At 42.2% G+C, this 23,512-nt stretch overlaps 1 protein-coding gene across 4 annotated transcripts in view; it reads left to right on the forward strand.

Moving 5' to 3' along the window:
* The window catches only part of MTHFD2L (methylenetetrahydrofolate dehydrogenase (NADP+ dependent) 2 like), a 130,179-nt gene that overhangs the window by 103,583 nt on the left and 3,084 nt on the right, over positions 1–23,512 (forward strand). For 2 of the 4 annotated variants that reach the window (XM_053582622.1, XM_053582715.1), the window contains one exon: positions 8,308–8,433. The exons of 1 other annotated variant lie outside the window; for it this stretch is intronic. In XM_053582622.1, coding sequence (XP_053438597.1) covers positions 8,308–8,433 — 126 coding nt within the window. Of the gene's footprint in view, positions 1–8,307; positions 8,434–23,512 lie in introns of those variants that run through there. One more of the 4 variants, XM_053582887.1, reaches the window with a different exon arrangement.

Genomic DNA, 23,512 nt, shown 5'->3' on the forward strand with positions numbered 1-23,512 from the left:
AGGTGCAGGGTCACAGAGCAGGCTGTGCTTCTGGGCTTGGATGGAGAAGGATTGGGGATATTAGGGAAGACAACCATCTGCCTAGTTTGTTTTTTCTGAGGGAGGTGTTGAATGCAGACAGTCGGCTTTCCAGCTGACAAGATAGTGCCTATATTCACCAAAACGCTGCCTTTAACAGTATGAGAAATTTCTCTCTGTGCACTTGAGTGTGAAATGAGAAATTGTGCATTTGATTTTTCTCTAAAGCTCCTTCATTTTTATGCCTGTCAGCTCGTCCGTGTGTGTATCTGTGTACGTGTGTTTTTTTCCCAGCGTTTCTTATGTTTACAGAAGCAACAAATGTCTGTCTCTACCAAGTGACTCCCTGCTCAGGTTTAATCATTAGTAATATCTAATTGTTTTATCTGTGAGTCCCTTTCAACATGCCCATCAGGGTGCGAGAGGTCTGCCAAGGGGCTGTTTCCCATTCTGGTTTTTCTTGTGTGTTTTTTTTTTTTTTTTGAAACATCTACTCAAATTTATTAGCTTTGACCAAAAAAATTAAAAAATAATCTGAACTGGGTCAATGAAAGAATAATGCATTCCTAATCAATTTTTAATAGCACTTAAGATTTTATATTTTTTGCTTTTAAATAATTTATCATCAAAATGAATCTGATTTAAACATGGGGCAAAAGGTGTTCCATAGCTATTTGATGTTTTTCTTAGAAAAGAAATTCAATTACAACTGACTTTTTATTACTGAACTACTTTATTAATAATAATAATACATCTCGCACTTACATGGAGGCATTAGGACAACAATCTCAGAGAGTCCACTATGTTAACCGTTGTGATAAAAATGTGTCAAATGGTCTATGAAGCGAGTGTATGATGCCCCATGATCATATCAATGTATACAGTTATGATTCAATAAAAAAAAAAAAAAGAAAACTACCAGATAATAGTAGAAATGGAGTTTTTCTTGTGTGTTCATGCTTCTATTTCTGGCTTAAGATCGTTCACAAAAAGTGAGCATTTCACAGGGGAGCTTCGTCCGTGTCTGGATTTACTTCTCAGCACTGTCAAAAGGCACTAACTAGCCTAACCCTGAATTCTGCCAGTGGATTGATCCTGTCTGCGCTTATAGGTTGGACTGAATCAGAGGACAACCTATGTTAACAGAAATGCTTTTGGGGACACTTTTCAAAGACCTCCAAAATCTCCAGCTTTCCAAATCTGACTTCTTACGCAGTTCGGCATCTTTGAAGCCTGTCTTTCCGTTCAGTTCTTTTGCATTTGAGCACAGGAAGTAATAGATGTAGATAGGAGAGTTATGGACCGTAGACTTCTGAAACGATTCCTAATTCCTTCATAAATTCTCAGATGGCTAGGGTTTTTTGTTTTTTAACATTTAATAGATGATTTTATTTATCTTCACCATCCCCACATATAGCTATTATTATTCATAATTATCCCATTTTATGGATGGCAAACAAAGGCCCAGAATATGTATAGTAGAACCTACTCATGTTCACCTTTGAATTGAATGTATTCAATAATTTGACAAGTATTATTGAGTACCTACAATGCACAATATGCCAAAAAAGTGTTCCAAAGTGTGAAGCGTGAATCTCGGGAATGGGTGAGACAACTGGATATGTGAAGAGTATATGGGAATCCCAATTATATTTATTTTTCTCATCCTTTTTATGTGTTTGTATATATTTTATAATATACACAATTAAATATATTATTAGATGTATGCATACACATAATTTATGCACAAATAAATACGCACACTCAGATAGAGGTGCAGGATCAGAAAGTTTATAGACAGCTGGTCTAGAGATAGTGAGAGATAAGTCCTCACTATGCCTGACCTCCTGAAGTTCACGCATTGACACATAGGACTGTCTGTCCCCTGAGCCTATGCTCCTAGCCTCTCAATTTTATGCTGACTTGAAGTACACAAATTCTTCACATTGTCTGGACCAAGGCAAAGACCATGGGTTTAATCTGAAATATATTTTTGTAAACAATTTAATTTCCAGACATTCATCCTTTGAGGCTATTTCTCGTTGTCAGAAAGAATTAAAGGTATCCCTGTTTGAATCACCACCTTCCATAACTCATTTTTATTGATGATTGTTAACAGTTGAAACATAAAGAGAATATTAAAATTTGAAGTATGTACTGAGATAATTCACCTTGTTACAGATCAGCTTCATTTTTCACATACTTTGTCATCACTGTTTTTTTTTTATTATTATTAAATCTAGGTTTGGGGAAAATTTCAGTGATGGCTTTCAGCTCAGAATGAGACTAGGTCTTATCTAGTCAAGAGTGAGGGTTTCTCTCTATTCTGAAGGGATTAACTCTATGAGGTAGTCACAGGTGGGGGATTCCTGGTCAGTCAGGAGTGGGAGGAGCCTGTAAAGGCAGCTAGAAAAGCAGGCTGGGAGAAAAGGGTGAAGACCACTAGGTTTATGTTGAGATTTGGAGGAATCTAAAAAAAGATTGCGTATTTTACCACTTTTTGGTTTTTTTTTTTAGCCTCAAGAATCTTTTAAGGGAATGATTTTGGAATCTGAATATTTTTAGATATATTAAAAATGCAGGCTCTTGGGCGTTTGGAATTTTCTTCCTTTTTGTTCTAAGTTACATCTCAAATGAGCACTTTTGTTCATATCAAAATTTCCTGAAAATGCTATCATAATTTCAAATTATCCTTGGTGAAATCATGTCATTTAGAAAGATAATAAGTAATAGAATGTGGGTTCTGGTGTAAATTCATCCACAGAGCAGGAGTCCTGTGGGAGGAGGAGCGGTCTCAGGCTCAGATGGAGGCAAGTCCCCCAGGGTCCAGGAGTGGTCACTGTGGCCCGTGTGCCGTGACACAGTGCCCTAGCCTCATGGCTGGGTGGCCTCCAGCTGCAAATGAGGAGGCTAATCTGCAGTTCCTCGCAGTCGGAGTGGGAGATTTCACAGCTAGGACTGAGCAAAGTGCCCCTAAGACTTTGATAAACGACCTGAGGAAGTTTTTCTGTAGAATTCCCCAAAGTTCAGAGTCTGAACTTGTGAATTTCAAGGTCAGTTTGAGGAATGGGTTTCTCTGTTTAATACCCTTTTCCTTCCTCTGAACTTTCCTTTTTTAGAGATACAACAGATGACAGGGACAGGGAAAAACACTGGTGTTGGCAATAAGAGGTACAGCAAATGACAGGGACAGTGAAAGATAATGTTGTTGGAGATAAAACTGGTTTTTAGGAAGAACACATTTTTCAAATCTGATCAGATAAGCAGAAGATTTCTTAACAGGGCTCCTTATTTATAGAATACAAAATAAACTCAGTATATGGGGAACTTCGATTAAAAGAAATCAGAGGTCAAACTCAACAAGAAATATACGTGGTCAGAGAAACAGCAGCGCTCTGCCCAGCAGGAGGCCTGAGGTCTGGGAGGTGCTCTTGCTTTCTAAGCTGAGGTCTTAGATCATAGCCAGGAGACGTTCTCGATTGGAACTTCACAGGTTCCCAAGATCGCTGTGCTGGCGAGTCCATGGCTGCTGCAGCCTGCTGGGAAGGAGCAGGGGTGAGCAGGGCCAGCTTCGTCTCCTGGGAAAGTGGATTCTGTGCATCCTTCCTGTTCCACCTTCCATGTTCAGCGGAGCCACATTGGTAGTTGGAAGTAAGTCATGTCAGGACTGTTTATACAACAGAATCATCAAGTCTACAAATCAGATTATTTTCCCCCAGGAGAGCCAGTTTACTTTAGTAGCATCTTGGTGTAGGAGGGCAACGTTGGGATATTTTTGTGATTTGGGAATTTATTGTAACATTGGGGTTGATTGGAATTGGGTAAGGATCATAATATGAAAGTTTAGAAGTGGGGGACACGCCATTGAGAGGGTTTGAAAAGCAAGGGTTTGGAAACGTCTTGGAGAGGACTGATTAAACAGCTCTTCTCAATCCACTGGAAGTCAAAAGGTCTGATGTTCATTAAGTGAGGTTCCTGAGACAAAATTACTTTCAACTTTCTGAGCAAGAGTTTCCTGATCTAGGCAAGTCATGTTGATGAAGACAGTGGAAAAGTAAAGTCATATTAACATCGACAGGGAGCTGCCTGGGTGTAGATGGTTTTGTTTCTCACATAAAATGCTTGAGTCTTCAAGTTAATATACGAATTGGGTCCCGCAGAATTATAACAGTAAGTAAAGCTCCCAGGAAATGTTCACTTGAAGTCATTTATTTTCAGCATTCATAAAAAGAAAATTCTGACTGTATATCCTAATGGCATATGTCTTTTTTGACAAAATATATAAACAGATTTTAATGCTGTTACATTATGTAAGAGTTTATATTACATGTGTATACTTGGGGGGACTAAATACCTGTCCTTAGAAGTGTCTTTGAAAATACAGCAATTAAGCAGCTCTCTACCTGTAATCATTTGCCCTACATGACAACAACGTGAGCTAACTAGAGTATATGATGTATCTGAAATAGAGATTTTGTGTTTATTAGTTGTAATTTCAACTATTAGGTAGCACTTACGTTTATATTGTTTCCCTTAAGTAGAATGATAGGGTCAAAAAGTCTACAGAGGCTCGGAAATAGTTGGAAGAAGAATGAAAAACATTTTTTAAAATTTGACAAGACAACATTTAAAGCAAAACTTGGGAGGCACAGGAGGTAATAGGAATGTAAAGGTTCATAAATCTGCAGAGTGGAGCTGGATGCTGCAGTAGTCCCAGCACTGTGAGGACAGCAGGGGAGAAAGGGCCCCAGCACCCCAAGCCCTGCTCCAGGGCTGGAGCAAATCAGAGCACTCGTACAAGGCTGGAGGGAGAACACTCAGCAAATCAGAACACTCGTATGAGACTGGAGAGGAGAACACGCAGCGAATCAGAACACTCGTATGAGACTGGAGAGGAGAACACGCAGCAAATCAGAACACTCGTATGAGGCTGGAGAGGAGAACACACTCGTATGAGGCTGGAGAGGAGAACACGCAGCAAATCAGAACACTCGTATGAGGCTGGAGAGGAGAACACGCAGCAAATCAGAACACTCGTATGAGACTGGAGGGGAGAATACGCAGCAAATCAGAACACTCGAATGAGGCTGGAGGGGAGAACACTCAGCAAATCAGAACACTCGTATGAGACTGGCGAGGAGAACACGCAGCAAATCAGAACACTTGTATGAGACTGGAGAGGGGAACACACAGCAAATCAGAACACTCGTATGAGACTGGCGAGGAGAACACGCAGCAAATCAGAACACTCGTATGAGACTGGCGAGGAGAACACTCAGCAAATCAGAACACTCGTATGAGACTGGAGAGGAGAACACTCAGCAAATCAGAACACTCGTATGAGACTGGCGAGGAGAACACGCAGCAAATCAGAGCAGACTGATCACTCACAGATGGCAGCCAGAATAAACAGAGGCACAGAATCTAGGTGAGCCATGTCTGCCAGGCTCAGCCGGGTTGTCCGGGGAGGTAGTCTGTGCGTGGCCCACACGGGATGCCCTGAGGGACCCACAAGCACTCCGCGCTGAGTTTATGCAGCCTGAGCCCACTGGAGTTGCTGGGACCAAGCATTGCAGAGGAAAGGCAGGACGTGGTCTGGGCTGTTCCGGACTTTCTCCTTATCTCGCTCAGGATGTCTCATTCGTGGGCATTGCAGGAATTGCAAGTGAGAGGGGCAGGAGCTGGGCCAGTCAATACCAACAACTGTCCTCCAACCATCCTTCTCAGTCCCTCGTGTAGTCTATTTTGAACATTTATCATCAGGAAAAGGGAGAGTATAAAGTTTTTCTTTGTGACATACTTTGTTCTTAACATCTGCATGACTTTGTGCTAAAATCCGCCCCCTCCCTTCGTGCCTCTTCCTTCCTTTCTCCCCTCTGACGCCACATAATCTACCCCCGTTCATTCTAACATATTGAAGACGAGACCACGAGCCTTGGAGTTTTGTTCTGCTTTGGTTGTAGGTGTTTCTTTTTGCTGAGATTGGCAGCCACCCTTTTGTTGTGGGTACTTAGTTGTGGTCATCGCACCAGTGATGATCTGTGGCCATTTTCATCCTGTCCGAATTACACATTATAGGCTCACAGCAAAACAGGAGCTTGCACCAGAATATAAATCAAGGCACCGCTCCCTTCACTGAGAAAGGCTGCTGTGAAAAAGCTAGCTAAATTAAACAGTGTGTCTAAGTGATAGTTTTATGTTGTGGCACAGGATTTTTATATTGTTCCAGACTGACAAATAAATTAACCAACCTGTTTTTGTATGCTGTAGTGTTTCTATATAACGTGACTTCTAGGCCTGTTCTAACCATTCTTCTCTAGAATAACCCCTGGGATACAACCAGGTTTTCCAGAGTTTGCTAAAAATACAGTAAAAAATACAGCTTATACTGTGTATCCAGGACACTCTCATTTTTTAATGAGTTTTTAATCAAGTAGCATTTTATAAGAATTACCCATTTATTCCCACCCCACTTCTTCCTGGTACTTATAATCCATCACCCCAAAGTAACAACCTGTTAGCTCTTCTCCTTGTTGGGTCATTTGCATACATGGGCTCTGCAGCTATTGCTGTTTAAAAGACCCAAACCCAACCAAAAAACACTTCAAAATTCAGTAACTTAAAGGATCACTTTTGGGGGTGGGGGGATGGGGGAGAGTAATTTTACAAGCCTGTGGTTCAGCTAGGCAGCTGTGCTGACCCTGGCTCATTTCTGCTCATCTTACTGTGCTTAGCTTGCCCAGCACCTGCCATTAGCTGGTGGCTGGCCCAGGGCTGGTGTGATTCAGACGGGATGAAAATGGCCAATCTGGAACAAGATAAAAATTCCCCACACATGCCTCCTCCCAGGAGACCAGCTTGAGCTCAATCTCATGACTACCAAAGGTGCTGAAGGCTAAGAATCCATCAAGCGCTCTGTAAGAATCGGTGTAGAACAGAAAGAAAGGATCTGAAGGAGGGCGAAAATAACCATGGCAATGCCAGGGCATTTTTCCAAACTCTTCAGAAAAATTGTTAACATGGCACTGAAAAATACTTCCCACAGAAGACCTCAACAGACCTTGTCCCAGGTGTTGGATCAGCAGTTCTGGTGAATGTTATTTAACTGCCCAGCAATCTACCAATGCATGCTTTCACCTGGCTCACATTTTTCCATTATGTTAAGGGTTCAGTGAAAAATGTTTATAAAATTTGATGCTGCAAATTAAGAAACCTATAGTTTTCTGAGCATACATGATCAGTTACCTATAAATAGCAAAAAATTGGAAGTAATGCAGGAATGAACTTCATGGTAAGCCATATGATGAATTATTTCATGATTTTGAAGTTTCGAGTATTGATGAAATGAGATAATATTCACCATTTAATTCTAATGACAAAGTGGTAAGATACACTGAGAGACACAACCCCAGGCCCCAGCTGCAGCCCCACGAGTGAGCCATGTTATCCTGGCCCCACCTTGAGATGACCCCAGCTTCAGACATAGGAACAACCACATAAGATCTGAACAGTTGACGTCAGTCATCCCATACAACCAGGAGACTAAAGAATAAATTGTTTGAGCCCAGTAAATTTTTATTCTATGGTTTATTAAAACATTAATTTAAAAGTAAAATTGGAACGTTAACCATTAGCTGGTACTGTATTATACTTGAAATGAAATTTGAAAATAGGTATAGAAACTAGATGGTGACCTAAGACCTACATAGAGCCACCTGTTGAGCTGGAATGGAATGATGGTGAGGAGAGCTGATTATAGACCTCTCAGCAGCATGTACAGACAGAATATGAAGACACCAAGAAAAAAATGAAAGGAAAACTCAAGATAACACTTCATGTTTGAAGCTGATGAGTTTCCACCACGTTTATGGCATGACCCTGGGGAATGTGAATAATCATTATCCTCATTCATTCTTTTTCCTGTGTCCCTCCCCGCCCTTCCTCCCATGTCCAAGTTGCTTCCACGCCTCCCCGCGCCTTTGTGTTCGCCGTCTCCCTGAGCTGTTTATAGTGAGTGACGTAGGAAGGGACGCTGCAAGCGTCTCCATGGCGAAGCCTGGTGAGCCGTCCATAAGGTGAGGGGTGACCGGGCCGAGGCCCCATGTGCTGCCTTAATCATCTGGGTTCTCCTGCAGGAGCAGAGTGCACCGGGCACCTCTTTTAGAAGCGGTGTATTTTGTATGTTTTTTAGAGCCATGGGAAAAAATGACATGTACATACCAACCTTTCTTATACTCAAGGACAAAGTTTAAGTGTGAAGAGTGGTTTACAATTCTGTTTTGTTTTCAGGTATTCCAAAGTTGATTACATCTGATATGGTTAAAGAAGGTGCTGCTGTAATCGATGTGGGCATCAACTATGTCCATGACCCAGTGACAGGAAAGACAAAATTAGTTGGAGATGTGGACTTTGAAGGTAATAAACCAATTATCTTTTGATGAGTAAAGAGAAAAGATTCTACCTTATGTATTTTGACAATAGAGACACTTCCTATGTGGTGGAGGCATTTTTAAATTATTAATCATCACCTCTTTCCTCTGAGGGAAGAAAGTTTAATCAAATTTGCACATATTGGGCAGCACCTGTGGCTCAGTGAGTAAGGTGCCGGCACCATATACGGAGGGTGGTGGGTGCAAACCCAGCCCCGGCCAAACTGCAACAAAAAATAGCCGGGCGTTGTGGCGGGCGCCTGTGGTCCCAGTTACTCGGGAGGCTGAGGCAAGAGAATCGCCTAAGCCCAGGAGTTGGAGGTTGCTGTGTGCTGTGATGCCACGGCACTCTGCCGAGGATGATAAAATGAGACTCTGTCTCAAAACAAAAAAATTGCTTCTATTCTTTCTTCCTTCCTCCTTTCCTTCCTTTCCTCTGAATTATACCATTAATATTTGGTTTGGGGATCAAATTTTCTGTAGTGTAGTTTCTGCTGCAGGAATGCAGCCGTCTTTTTTTATCTTACTTACTATCCCTTTTATCTTACTCTGCACTTTGCCGCCTGTGCTCATTCACGCATAGAGCCAGAAGGCATCTCAGGGGGTGTTTGCAAACCCTCAGCCCGTTTTAGGCTTCACTGGGGTTTCACAAAGGATAAGGAAGAGGAACTGGGCTAAAATTTTCGTAGCCAATAAGGAAACAAGGTGGCCAGTGTACTGTTGTAAAAAACTGAATTCTGACCCAGCGCCTTCTCTACAGATGAGGAAACTGAGGCCCAAGGCAGATGTGTTTCTAGACGCCCCGACTCCTCATCTAGTTTTACTTCCAATATCTTTGTCAGGTATTTATCCACATTCAGGTTTTCAACAGAGCCTGGGAGTCATGGGTGTCTATGAAGGCGTGAATATAGTACAGTAAGTGGAAACACTTTTGTTATATTAGTGACATTTCATGTGTGAGTCTGATCAGTCTGTCCACAGGAAGCAGAGCCACATCAAGAACTTTATGTCTTTACGGACAAACTGAAGGGAATACATGATGCAATTTTTAAAATAATTGAGATACAAAATTTTCACTTGGAAGCTGGCCATTATCCTATCCTGCTGGCCTAGCAATTTTAATAAATAAAATTGAAAATGCAAAGTCAAAAGTGTCCTAGAGTATTGGCCCCATGTCAGTGAGATTCTAGAATGCATCAAGGACCAGATCCATGTAAGCAATTTGAGCCTATTGTGCTAAAAGAAAAAGAAAAAAAATGAGAGAGAAATTAAAGATACGGATGTGCAACAATATATTCTAGGGACGGAATGGTAAGAGCAAAGTAGAGCTTTGCCTTGTCAGAGGACTCTCGGGTGTCCTCCCTGACTGATTCACAGGCAGCCTGATGTGGATGGGACTCAAGTCCAGAAGGCCTGGCTGTCCACATGAACACATGTGTCTGTGTGCATGTGTGTGCGCGGAGGGAGGGGGTATGGATGTGCTGACATTCCTAGGAAATGAACTATGTTTGTATTTCATCTTGTTCAGTCACTCAAGTCAGTATCAATGTGATACTGTGATATCAATTCATATCAATAATGTGAATTTCTAAACTTGAGTTAAGATGCATTTCATTTTAAAACCTGTCCTCTTTTTTTTGCACCATTATTTTATTTTTGATAACATTCTAGTTGCTATGTATTTATTGCAAGGTCACCACACACTTAATGCACTCAGGTGGCGTTAAACCTAAGACAACCAGCTCGAGGCAACAACCGCAGGGAGGTTTGCAGTTCACAGTGTTGGCTATGTTTGTGGGGCCAGCTTACCCAGCAGCTTACCATGTTCTGTAAGACCCTCAGAGGCTATTGAAATGATCTCAGATCGTTTCCATGTCTTCTTATTAGGAATAAGAGGTGTTTTGCTCATGAGAGTATTCTTCAAACATTTAAAAAGCGAGTGATTGGGGGCGTGCTTGGCAGCACACGCGGATGTTCACTCCGTGTTGCCCACTGTCAATGCGGTAGTGTCTGTTAAAGAAAAGGAAACTGCAAAGAGAAGGATGAACAGGGGAGAGCCTGGGTCCATCGGGGAGAACTAGCATTGCAGCTGACAGCTCGCAGCCTGGCTGGCCACCGTCAGTTAAACAATGGCAGTTTTATTGGTGGCCCCTTGCCATGCTGAGGTTTGGGATATCTGACAGAGTTTCACCAAATGATCCTGTAAAAACAGACTTTTAAAAGGAAGGTCAGGGTTTTCTGATCCTAAAAATATGCCCGTATAATTGCCAGTATTTCCCTGGCCGCCCCGCTGGTTCACGGAGCCAGAGCAGGGACTTGGGAGACCTGCCAATGAAGCGTGACTTGTCCACAGGCAGCTGCGCTGGTTTGACATGTTGCTCTCCAGGTTGTTCATCAGGACTTACCCTGAGGGGAGGGACGATCCTCCAGCTGAGAGGAGGAACTTCAGCCCGGGTTATGCCACAAAGCTCACAGGTAGCATTTACTGCAAATTGCCACAGGGAAAATGTGGCTGCAAGTGAGTATCGGTGGAAGTTTCACTCTAACTATAGCCAAAACAAGCATTTTGGATATAGGTAAAACCAGGCATTGAAATACTTGCAGAAATCTTTGTTTCATTAAAAAAGGAAACTGAGCCCCCCTTTAAAGCAGATGACCTTGATGGCGATCATTTATCAACATGAACGGGCAAAGTGTTTGTGAGGAAAAGATGGGAGGTCTCAGAGGACGTAAAACTTCACATCAAAGGAACTTCACCTGAAAAGAGACCTTTCCTGACATTGAAAGGGCAAAGGAAAAAGGTCAGAAGCTGACCCAAACTTAGAAAGGACTCTAACAACTAGCAAAGTCACAGAGAAGATGCTCGCTCCGAATTATAAATTGTGTGGCCAGGAGAAGGCAAGCACCGTTCAGATATTTCACAAAGAAATAAAACCCTTTAATTTGCAATGTTGCTATTATTTTAAATTGCAGTGTACTAAATATCACTTTGACTATTTTCAGTTCCCTATGCATTTATAAACCACAGAGAATTTAATGTTTTGACACATTTTTAAAGGTCATTAAACAATTATAATTTCCCCATTGATTAGTAAGATCACTTACACTTTTGTGAAAATGGAACCCTGCCTGTATTTAACTCTATGTCCAATAAAATCTCATAAAATTGGTGGTTATATAGTTCATGTTCACATCCAATGCCAGAAGCACCTATACTACACAATTGTTTAAGTTACATTTGATTATAATTTCTCGCTATTACTGCCCAGGTAGGTTGCTCCGTGTTAGAGGTAACGTTCGCCTCTCACCTTCCTAGAGAGCCTCTCCCTGGTGAGTTTCCTCAGAGTAGATCCAAGTTAGGCTGCTCCTGCAAACCCATGCTTGGTGGGTGTTTTTAGGAATAAATAGAGCCTTAAAGTTATTGTGAAATGGTAGTGCTTTTTTTTTTTTTTTTTGTATTGATCCTCACTTACAGAATCCAACCTTATTCATTGCTTCCCTTCCCCTTAAATTACCTAAATACACCTCATCCTCTGCAACTTAAGACATTAAAAGAAACAGTATTTACAAGGATCTGTGATAAAATTGTTTTCTCTTTGTCTAAGGATTGCTTTTTATTACCAATAATCATGCAATAAGTAATCTATTTGAGAATTTTGTTTGCTATGTAGATTATTTTTTTAACAATGTGACACCTTACAGTCTTCTCACCATTTTCTATTATAGCTTTGAAAGAAGCATCATGCTTTTCTGATAAAGAAGGCTGTTTTCTCAAAAGATAAAAATGAGATTATGCATTATGACTGATGTGTCTCCTTCCTCACAAACCAGAAAATAATCTGTCTTCCTAGACTCAGGAGGTCATACTACGCTGTTTTATAACAGCAATTCGGCAAATGGATTTGGTCACTGAACAGTCCAATCAAGGACTTCCTCTGCTGTTAATCCAGTGAACCTTGCTCGTGTTGGTGAACTCTCAGGCCTCAGCTGTACCTCCCAGCTGCCACACAGACATTTCTACAAGCTTCAGTAGCTTTGCTTCAGTTTTATGATGCATTCTGCAGGGAGTGAGTGTAAGGAAAAGAACCAGGATGCCTGTGTCTCACTGCCTGCCCACTTTTCTCCCAGTCTCCCAGCCTGATCTCCCCTCTTCACTCATTGGTTCACACCAAAACAATAAAATGCAGGGAAGAACGGCTGAAAAGGAAGCAAAGAGGAAGTGGGCATGCAGTTTTCCCAAAGTCAGAACAGCTGGGCTGATGTCGAAGCATGACTTTCCCCTGCTGTTTTAATGCTGTAAGATAAGATAATAGAAATTATAGAGATAAGTCTAAGGGTAAGTTATATTGTTGATAAAATTGATTTAAATTATGAGAGTAACCACATTCTATGGGAAAGAATGTCCACTCCCCTAACACAAGTATTACTTTTTACTAATTGCTTCCAGATGTTTTATGTATACAAATATCACGTTATTTGAGGAACATAGGACTTCATGCACTTAAACTGCCATCAGTAATTTTCTGTCCTAAGATCCTAGTTCGTGGCTATGTTTGCGACTATATCATAATTTTCTTTCCCTATTCTCTCTTGTTAAACTTAGGTGGTTTACTTTTTTTTTTCTCTCTCTAAGTACTATACCCAATTATAGGTTAAGTTGCTGTGATAAAGGGGCACCAAAATGTATTCACTCAAGATAATTTACCCTTCTCATGTGAAAGTCTGGATTTAGGTAGACAGTCAAGAGAGCTGGGCAGCTTTGCTTTGTTCAGGGATCTCTTACTAATACAAAGTACCATTATGACCAGGTTGGAGTAACCACAGAAACTTATTTCTCACAGTTCTGGAGGCTGGAAGTCCGAGATGGGGGGCTGTCTTGTCCCCTGGACGCGCCAGATGGCCATCTTCCCCTGTATCTTCATATCTTCCCTCCGTGCAGGTCTGGGTCCACATTTCCTCACCTTATAAGGACACTAGTCAGTTGGATCAGACTCATCTCTGATGACCTCATTTTAACGTAATGACCTCTTTAAAGAACCTATCTCCAAATACAGTTGCATCCTGAGTGACTGAGGCTGAGATTTCAATCTGTGAACTTGGGGAGGACATCACTGTGCCCTCAGCATTGTCCACCTGCGTGCTATCCACATCCCCGTGGTGGAGGCTGAACTGCTGCCTCATCTGTGTTTCCCTCATGTGTAGGTGAAATTCAGCCCAGGGTAAGATGGTCCACCTTTAGGAAAGTTGAACTAGCAGGTGCGAGCCTCACTCCTGGGAGCATTCTATGCTTCTGAACTAGTCACATGTGCAGTGAAGGGGCTGCAGAATCTGTGACCTCGAGGTGAGAAGATGTACTTGGGTGAATAACAACCCACACAGTACACAAGAACTTGAAGACTCATCTCTTGTGCTTGGGGTGGAAAAGATTTCTCTTATCTAATATCACATACCATTCAGTCCATTCTAAATTTGTTCAATTCTGAAAATCTTGGGGGCAGTCTTGTTGTCTGCTGGCTTCCAAGTTGGTTTCAGAGTACACTTTGTTGATTAACTCTTTCCTGAGGGGTTGGCGATGCCTCATGTCACTGGGGTCTTATCTTGGCTCGGGTCTTCTATTCTAAACTTGCCATAGGTTGAAGGAATACAGATTGGCAATGAAATTTGTATATGTAGGGTAACCGCCCCTAAATGTCTTCAGTTCTATCTTAGCTTGATAGAGATTAGATGTTTTTGACCACTTTATGCAATTTTGAAAATGTTATTAAGTCCTGTTGTGGTTTTTATTTTTCATATCTGTCTTCACTTCACTTGATTGTTATGATCTTTTTAGCGTAGCCCTTCAAATTCTTCAAATTGACTTAATTCCCAGCCCCTGTGTATGTTGGGCATTGCCATCGGCACTTGGGATACAACAGCGACCTACACAAGGTCTTTACCTGCGAGTAGCTTGCATTCCAGTTAGAGAAGACAAACAATGATGGATACATGTCATATACTACATAAGGTCGTGTTAGTGTTACAAAAATAAGTAAGGTGGCTAGAGAATGACGGGGTGCAAGTGCTCAGAAAGGGCTGTCTCACCAAAGACTCACTGTTAACCTGAACAAAACAAAGGGGGGACAGGAAAGGCAGAGACCTGGAGGGGCCTGCTGGTGGCGTTCATGAGCTGCAGGGGCCACTGTGACTGGGACAGTGAGGGGAGAGTAGCGAAGCATGACATCAAAGAGGCAGCAGCAGCAGCACCTCATGTAGGGCCTTACAGAACACCGGGAGGAGTTTGGATTTTACTCTCCAGCAATGGAGAGCAAGTGGAGGATTTGGGGCAAAGAAACGACATTTGACTTGTATTTGAACGTGTCCACTCCTGTTACTGAATGACCCTGAGGCTGTAGAGAGACCAGGGTGTAAATAAGGGGACTGTTAAGAGGCTATTGTAATTATCCTAGTAAGAAATGATGGGGTGTGGACCAGGGTGGTAATGGGCAAAGATGTTAAGAGGTTAGACGGTAGCTATAATTTAAAAGAGTTGCCGTGATCAGTTAGGTGATTAGATATGAGGAGTATCCAGAGTGACTCTAAGCGTTTGGGAATAAACAAGGCTGGAGGTGCCAGTTCTAGAATCCTTTTGAGATGAGTCTTAAAATTTAAATGAATTTTATCCAAGTATGTGTATTTAGGGTAAAGAATGGGCAGAGGGGAGGAAGAGGCTCTTTCTAGGAGGAGGGAACAGCCGATCAAAGGCAAGGAGGAAAATTACACAAGTCCTAACCTCCTCACTGGCAGGCCCAACATCATTGAAGAGAGGTATATTATAAACACATGGGCCCACGTAGCCGGGACCTTAGCTCAAATTTTTCAAAAGAATCTCCATTGGGCAGGAAACCCTCTCCACAAAGGGACGCTATAATTTGGAACTCAATCTTGTCAGAATTCCTCAAAATTCCAACCCAATACTCAAACATGAGGACAGAAAAGGGTTTGGAATTATATCGCAACCCACACCATTCTTCATAGGGACTGCTGGATCCGAGATGGCCCCTGAAATGCTGTGGAAGCAGCTGCGTCTGTGTTTCCCCTTGTTTTCATGCTTTACGCTGGAAACCTCAAAGACAGCTTTCACTTCCTACTCTTAGTTTCCATCCAACATTACCAAGAGACTTTTGGAGTCCAACTGACTGGGCTTTGGATCCTAACTCTATTACCTAAAACAATTATGGACTTGGGTAAATCACTTCACTTAGGTGAGACTCGATTTTATCATATGAAAAACTGAGATAATACCTACCTTACAGAACTGTTGTGAAGATGAAATGAAGTAATCATCTTACATAAGCTAATTGGTGTGTGTGAATTGCTGAGCTGCAGATAACACACTCACCTCTCTCTGTTCCCACCACACTCCCTCAGAACTGTGCAACTGCGCATTTTGGATGTCACTGTGCTGTGCTCTCTGATGCAGGCGGCACGCAGCCAGGAGATGAACCTCCTTGAAATCACTCATGTCTCTCTCCATCTTCTCCGGCCTCCTGGTATGCATTTCGTCGGCCTTACTCATTTTGCTCTTAATCCTGTAGCTCCTTACCCTCCAAATGTCTTGACTGTGCCCCGCTGGACGGGTGCCTCTTTAGGGCAAGCTGCTGGTTTTATGTTCCTTTTGTATCTCCACCCCACACCATGTCTCAGCCTTCTTAGTCACACCACTGGACATTTGTAGGAATATCCTTTAACTTTTGAATCTGCAGCATCACTCGTGCATTACAGAAGTAATCCCTTAGAGCTGCCTTAATGGGAACAAAAGCTCCCGCTCAGCGTTATTCATCCACAGCAGCCACATCCGTCAAGGACACATCCGTTGATTCTCTGATTCGCTCAGCCCGTGGTTCCCACTGCTTCATGCCTGATTCTCACCATATACACCATTGAAGAGTCCCTGGAACTCAGAGCTCCCAGATTCTGTCAGAGTGAGCTGTTTACAAGTGGTTTTGACACTGCTCACCAGTGAGTGTCTACATGGGAAAGTAAGAGCACGTTACCAGTTTCTAAGGAAACTATGTCACTTTTACAAAACTCTTAATCTGTGATGATGTAAAAAGCCAAGTCATTGTGCCTCCCACCACCTGGGTTTTCAGTGCTAATCACTCAAGCTAATGACATGGCTGCTCAGTCCGACTCAGATCAATTTCCTGGGGCCAGTGATCATAAGGTCATGTGGAAGTCCAACTTCAGTATTAGGGAAGACCCGGGACGATCTGTTCCAATCACTTGGAAAGTTGGCGGATGTTGTAAAAGCCTCTGTGGGGGTGACCTAGCCCTGGGATCACAAACCCTCACTGGTCATTTCAGCCCCCTCCAATGGCCATGGGGACCCCTGTCATCAGCAAGCTCCTTCGTGTGGCCTAACACGTGGACAGGCTGGATTTTGTGGAATCTGGTCAGCCTTCCCAGACATCCTATTTTCAGCAGAATGTACAATATTTGACACTGAACGATATAGAGCTTGATAGAGCAGAGGTAAAGTTGAAGCCCAGCAAGCACATCCACGGAGCACGGAAGTACCTGCTTCTGACTCTCTGCAACTTTTTCTCCTCCTTCGCTATGACGAGGGTGTGCTGGGGGCAGTGGGAGTCCCCCTATCTTGGGTTGACTATGGCCGGCCACCAAGCTCAAGGCCCTGCCAAGACATTTGGAGACTATGAACGGCCAACCCATTACATTGATTTGTCTCTGATGGGAATGTTCAGTCGCTGGAAGAGAAAGGATGAGCAGGGGAAGAAAAGGACTGGGGAGGATGACTGAAGTAGATGATTGTTTTATCTTGTTCATAATGTCTTAAAAAAACAAGTTAGTAATTTCCTCGGCTATGATAGGTAACAGGAATATAGCGGTATCACCGCTCCTGTCCACTGACACAGAAAACGGCCTTGATGGCCCATGGCACCCAGGGTCAGAAGGTTCATGCTTTCCCTGAGTGAGTGATTTGCAGTTTGGCTCCACTGAATGTCTTCATATAGCAACCCATCATCAGGTGATGTGAGTGGTATTTTTAGATATTTACATCTATGATACAGGTTACCAGATATACAAAGATTTAACTTAATGTAAAAGCCCTCCCCGCCAAAATATTCAGCCACCTTACAGAAATAGATTGCAAAGTAGATGGGTGAGGGGAGGCTTCGTAAGTACAGCTTCCTAGCCTAATGAAGCTGATACAATTTGTATAGAAGAGTAGATTTTGGCCAGGCCTGGTGGCTCACATCTGTGATCCCAGCACTCTGGGAGGCCAAGGCAGAAGGGTCTCCTGAGCTCAGGAGTTAAGAGACCAGCCTAAGCAAGAGCAACACCCTGTCTCTCCTAAAAATAGAAAAATTAGGCCGGTGTAGTGGTGAGCACCTGTAGTCTCATCTACTTAGCATTGGAGCCCAAGAGTCTGAAGTTGCTGTGAACCAGGCTGATGCCACAGTACTCTACCAAGGGTGACATAGCAAGACTGTCTAAAAAAATCTGTCTCATACTTGTCTATCCCATTTAGGCAATAATCCTCTGTGCCCCATTACCACCCATGAGATGCTGGGGTGACATCTTCCCATATGTAGAAAACGTGTAGCAACCTCAGGAAGCAGATGACAAGTAAATGTAAGAAGCAACATAGCCAACTGCACAGGGGGCGCACGGTTCCATCGCCTTGCAGTGTGCTGGCAAGCCCTTCGCCGTCTGGTTCATTGTGTTCTTCAGTGTCACATGAGCATGTGAGAAGGCAGAGTGCTCCGTGCTGCCTCCCGAGTCACGCTGGCTCTGCGGCCCTGCGCCCTGCAGGTTTTTCTGGTTGATCCCCCGGTGCTTCATCTCCCATGCTTGTCGCCCCTTCATCACAGCAGGTGCGTTCTCGGCCAGGCCTGAGCAGCTTGCACTGGGATGCGTGGGAAAATCCTTAGACCATTTAATTTAGGCAATTATATATCCATACTAGGAGGCTGAAATTCATGTGGGAGAAGCCAATTTTCTGCTGCCTTGCTGCAAATAAGGAATCATCCCTCTTCCTTTGGAGGAGGGAGCTGCTTTTAAAAATTAGTTGTGGCATTGTCAGAAATCAGACTGGAGCCATACAGTACTTCTGCTTTTGACTTATTCTACTGGATGGAAGAGTTTGACAAGGAAACTGCTTAACAATAAACTAACCTAAGTAAAATTTAAAATATCTAGCTACAACACACAAATACAGTAGAAACTCCACAGCTGACCACCTTCCTACATTGACCACCCCCTCCACTGACCACCATAAGTTGACCTAATTTTTGTAGATCTGACATGCACATGTACACATTGGTACAGTGGGCCTGCTTCCTTGTGTTGACTGCCTCTGTCTGTTGACCAGTTTGTTACCCTCCCTTGAGTGGCCAACGCCGAGGGAGGTCCTACTGTGGAAACGTACCTCCCACAAGATGCACCACCTGTTTTAAGTGACAGAAAAGTATACAAAATAGAGAAATAATACTACAGGAACTTAAGACATCAATTCTTTTTCCTCCATCCAAAAGGGGATTTATAGAGCACAAATATAGTCTTTGTGCCAGAATATACTATCCTCAAAATGCACTAAAGAGATTGGTTCTGGTTAGATGCTTCAGAAATTCCATTAGTTGGGACTTTTGGAGTTATACATAGCATATGTAAGTAGAAACTCACTATCTATAAAGGAATTAAGATAGTTTTCTAAACATATTTAGATGAGAATCTGGATTATTAAGTGCCAGGCCCCAGGAACATAAAGTCTCAGAGGAAATAATGACACAGAACAACACAAGCCGGAGCCACCATGTCGTGAAGCACAGGTTGCTGGTGCCACAGTTAGCGTCAGGTAATTTTATTCTTAACTGTGGGAGGGCATTTTAATGCTCCTTCTGTCCCTGTCAGTATTCTTCCCGAGTGACCTTCCTGCGCCCTGGGCCCGGGTGTCACCCTTGGATTTTTTCTGGAGGTGTACACAGACTGGATGCCTGTTTTTTTCCATCATCCCCATCACCTCAAGTTTTAAATATGAAATAACCTGTGCTGTGTAACTGTTGTTTTTATAGTGGTATTGAAAAACAGTTGCCTTCAAGTAAGAATAGTGGAGATAATGTCGAGCCAAGTCTGTCTTATTTCTTCTCTTTAGAAATCTGAAACCCGTAAGCGTAGAAAATAAAACAGTAGTCATCCACCCAGTGGGAAGAGCGGGCAGGTTAGACAGACATCCCACGCTGAAAGAGGATTTCTTGGCTAACACAAGAAACTTTATGAAAATACAACATGAATTTCTTTTAATTTCCTTTTAAAAGTTATTTAGCACGATACATTTTTTCTCTCAAATATTTCATCTTACAAAACTGGCACTTTAGAAAAAAGTCCATTCATAAAAGACTTTTTAAAAAGCGTGTTGCCCTTGAATACAGGAGGGCCACCATCGCCAAGCTGTTTCCTGACCCTCACGGGAGCCACACAGCCCATGTGCACCCCACCTCCACCCCCTCGCCCCCCGCTTTTTCCTGGCTGTTGTTAATCCTGTGTGTCAGTCATAAGGAGCTTCTTTCAGCCCCCGCAGCACGTCCGACTCAGCGCCGGGTCCTGGCCGCCTCCACTTTTACCCTCCTCTGCATCCACACTGCTCTCCCTCCCCCTCACACGTCCCTCCTGTCCCATATTCACTTCCCTCTGCAATGTGACTCTGACTCTCTTCTTATCCCAAAACTTTGAATTTCGTTTGACCATGTGACTTGCTTTGGCGGATGGGACATTAGTAGCTCCGATGCCCGAAGAGGACCCTTGAAAAGCATTTGCACACTTAGCATTTCCGCACCATTTCCAAGTTTTATTCAGCAATTTCCATGCAGACAGTGGGAACTGGCGATTGTTTCCTTGCCTCAATTCACTCGGTAACTCTAAAGTCACATTGACCTGCTAAAACTGATTCCAACCCTGCTTTTGCCATATGTATTCATTAGCCTCTTATGAAAATGCTGACATCAGTCTAACAGGTGTTACTCACACATACGAAACTTTAGCTATTTCCCTTGCACTCCACGAAGCAAGTCGGAAGGAGATTCCTGCCCTCCGATGCTGCTGTATTTCCTTTCAGTGGAGCTTATAGAGCACCTTTCCCCGCGTAATAAGATGTATCTTCAAAAGCATCGTCTTCGAGCAGGTGTGTACCCTGGTCTGCCCTCAGGGAAAGACCAGCTAATGAGAGGTCATTCTGGTGATGTAATGCTTGTTAAGATTTTTTTCAGACATGGGACAGATGCTTTTTAGAGCATCAGACATGAATTTAACTTTCTCCCATGACTAATTTTAGCTCATGAGCCATCTCTGGTACATGTATTTTGTAAACAAATTGCTCAGGATAGCCCTGAAATAGTTATGCAAAAATTGTTAGACTAAAGAATTTTTTAAAGTACTGGCATCTGGACCCCCAGGCACTTGCTAGTAATTTCTCATTTCTTTCTCATACTCATGAAAATCACATCACAGGAAGAGACCTAATATATTTTTTAAATTAAATTCATCACTGCCTTTTATGATTATGTAAATAGCTTCAAATCTATCTACTTTATTTCAGATATTAAAATTGAAACATTCCTTTTGGAAGGAAGTTTAGAGAACACTCAGGGATCTAAATGTAGACCTGCCATTAGATCCTGCAATTCCTCTTCTAGGTCTATATCCAAAGGACCAAAAATCATTTGGCAATAAAGATATTTGCACCAGATTGTTCATTGCAGCTCAATAAATAATTGCCAAGTCATGGAAGAAGCCCAAGTGCCCATTGACCCATGAATGGATTAATAAATTGTGGTATATGTATACCATGGAATACTATGCAGCAGTAAGAAAAATGGAGACTTTTCCTCTTTTATGTTTACATGGATGGAGCTGAAAATATTCTTCTTAGTAAAGTATCTCAGGAATGGGAAAAAATGTATCCAACGTACTCAGTGCTACTGTGAAACTAATTTATAATCACTCACACTTGCATATGAAAAATGAAACACAACTTTAGCCTAGGATGAAGGAGGGATGGAGAGGGGGCGGGAGGGATAGTAGGGATAGTAGGGAGACCACACCTATGGAGCACATTGCAAGTACAAGTTGGATCTATCGTGTAGAACACAAATGTCCTAATGCTATAATTGGGTAAATGAGGTGAAAGCTATGCTGATTAGTATGATGTAAGCACTCCAATTTGTACAAATAATCAACACATTGAGAATGGCATAAATGTATTTATGATCTATGTACAAAAGACTTAATAAAAAAATTAAAAAATAAAAGTGAAACGAATATTTAAGTCTCCATGTCCATCCTATCTTCTGCCTGGTGAACAATTTGGAGGGCTTCAGTGAAGTTGCTCGGTGCTCATTACTCTCCAGAGAAGCCCTGGCCCTGCTCGAGGAAGACCCATGGACCCTCATGGAGGCTCATTCTGGGACGTGACAGGCAGGATGAGCACGTGTTGGTTTCTGCCAGGAAAGTGTGCCGAAATGTAGACACCAAGATAAAACGTTTGGGGCAGATGTTACTTCATGTGACAAGTCGTCCCTAGACCCTCCCCAACCCAGATCTCACTGTTAGAACTAAAGAATGTAGTTGTAATCATGCTGGGGGAAAAGCGTAATTTGTCAGCCAAACCACAACAAAAAATTGCTGGGTTTTGTGACGGGCACCTGCAGTCCAAGCTACTTGGGAGGCTGAGGCAAGAGAATTGCCTAAGCCCAAGAGCTGGAGGTTGCTGTGAGCTGTGACAATACAGCACTCTACTGAGGGCAATAAAGTGAGACTCTGTCTCTAAAAATAAAAAGAAGTATATATACATATATATACAATAGGCAATAAATCATAATAATATAAGAAAAAAAAGAAAAACGTAATTTGTGAAGGGGAAAGTCCAGTGGAGGTTCTGACAGAAGGAATAAAGTGACCCAGACAGCTAAGCCAGTTGCATGCTTTGAAGTGTAAAATGAAACTCAAAGATGAAGTATAAGCAGTCATAGTAAAAATGTAGAAAAATTAATATATTAGAATCTTTTTCTCTTAATTTTCTTTTATCAGAATATCTGTCTAAGACTTTGAGAAAACTGTGTTAATTTCTGGCACTTGGGTCCTTCCTGGGACTTTTCCATTTAGGCAGTGATCATGCAGTTGCATTGGGATGGGATAAAATTATGGAATGTTTCAAACTTGGCTATGAATATTGTCTCTGCTGTATTAAAGAGTTGCGAGTCATTCAACTTCAGTGAGCCACACTTGCCTCACCTATTAAAATCAAATAATAATGTATTAATCTTGAGATGGTGTATAGTTCTTGGCAAGTAATACATTATTACTATTTTTTCACATGTAAATAATTTCCAACTCCACCTTTCAAAGCTGAATACCAAACTATATGAAAATGAATATCCTCAAAATATTACATGATATAACAACTTTTATTCCCCTTTATTTTAAAATAAACCATTTTGTTTTCCACTGAATATTCAATTGGCACTTGATTTTTAATTTATAATACTATTAGTAGTGTTTTATGTATTACTATTTCAGAGTTAGTCCTGTCCAAGTATATGATTTCATATTAGTATAAATAGTTGTAGTAGAAGTAGGTTTCTTCTAAAGAGCTGCTGAAGTGTCAAAGGCATCACTTCTCCAGTGCTTAGGCAAAGGTCCTGGGAGGTGTTGTTCCTGCCATCAAGTAAGATAACTGGAAAGTGAAAGGTGACAGGTGGTGCCTGTGGCTCAAGAAATAGGGAGGGTGCTGGCCCCATATACCAGAGGTGGTAGGTTCAAACCTGGCCCCAGCCAGAAACTGAAACAATACCAAAAAAAAAGAAAAAAGAAAGTGAAAGATGAAGTTTATCACTCTGGAGTGAAATAAGCACCTGGAATTTTTCAGTAAATTATCTTCAAGTAAATTTATAGCATTTGTATACAGTCAAAAGCACTGACACGTTGTAAATTGATTTTAGATTTTAAATAAGGGCAATTTAGTTCACTTTATCAAAATGTACTGAATGCCTAACCTAGGCCTGGAGAAGTCT

This window comes from Nycticebus coucang, chromosome 1 (assembly GCF_027406575.1).
Source record: "Nycticebus coucang isolate mNycCou1 chromosome 1, mNycCou1.pri, whole genome shotgun sequence".
Taxonomy (NCBI): domain Eukaryota; kingdom Metazoa; phylum Chordata; class Mammalia; order Primates; family Lorisidae; genus Nycticebus; species Nycticebus coucang.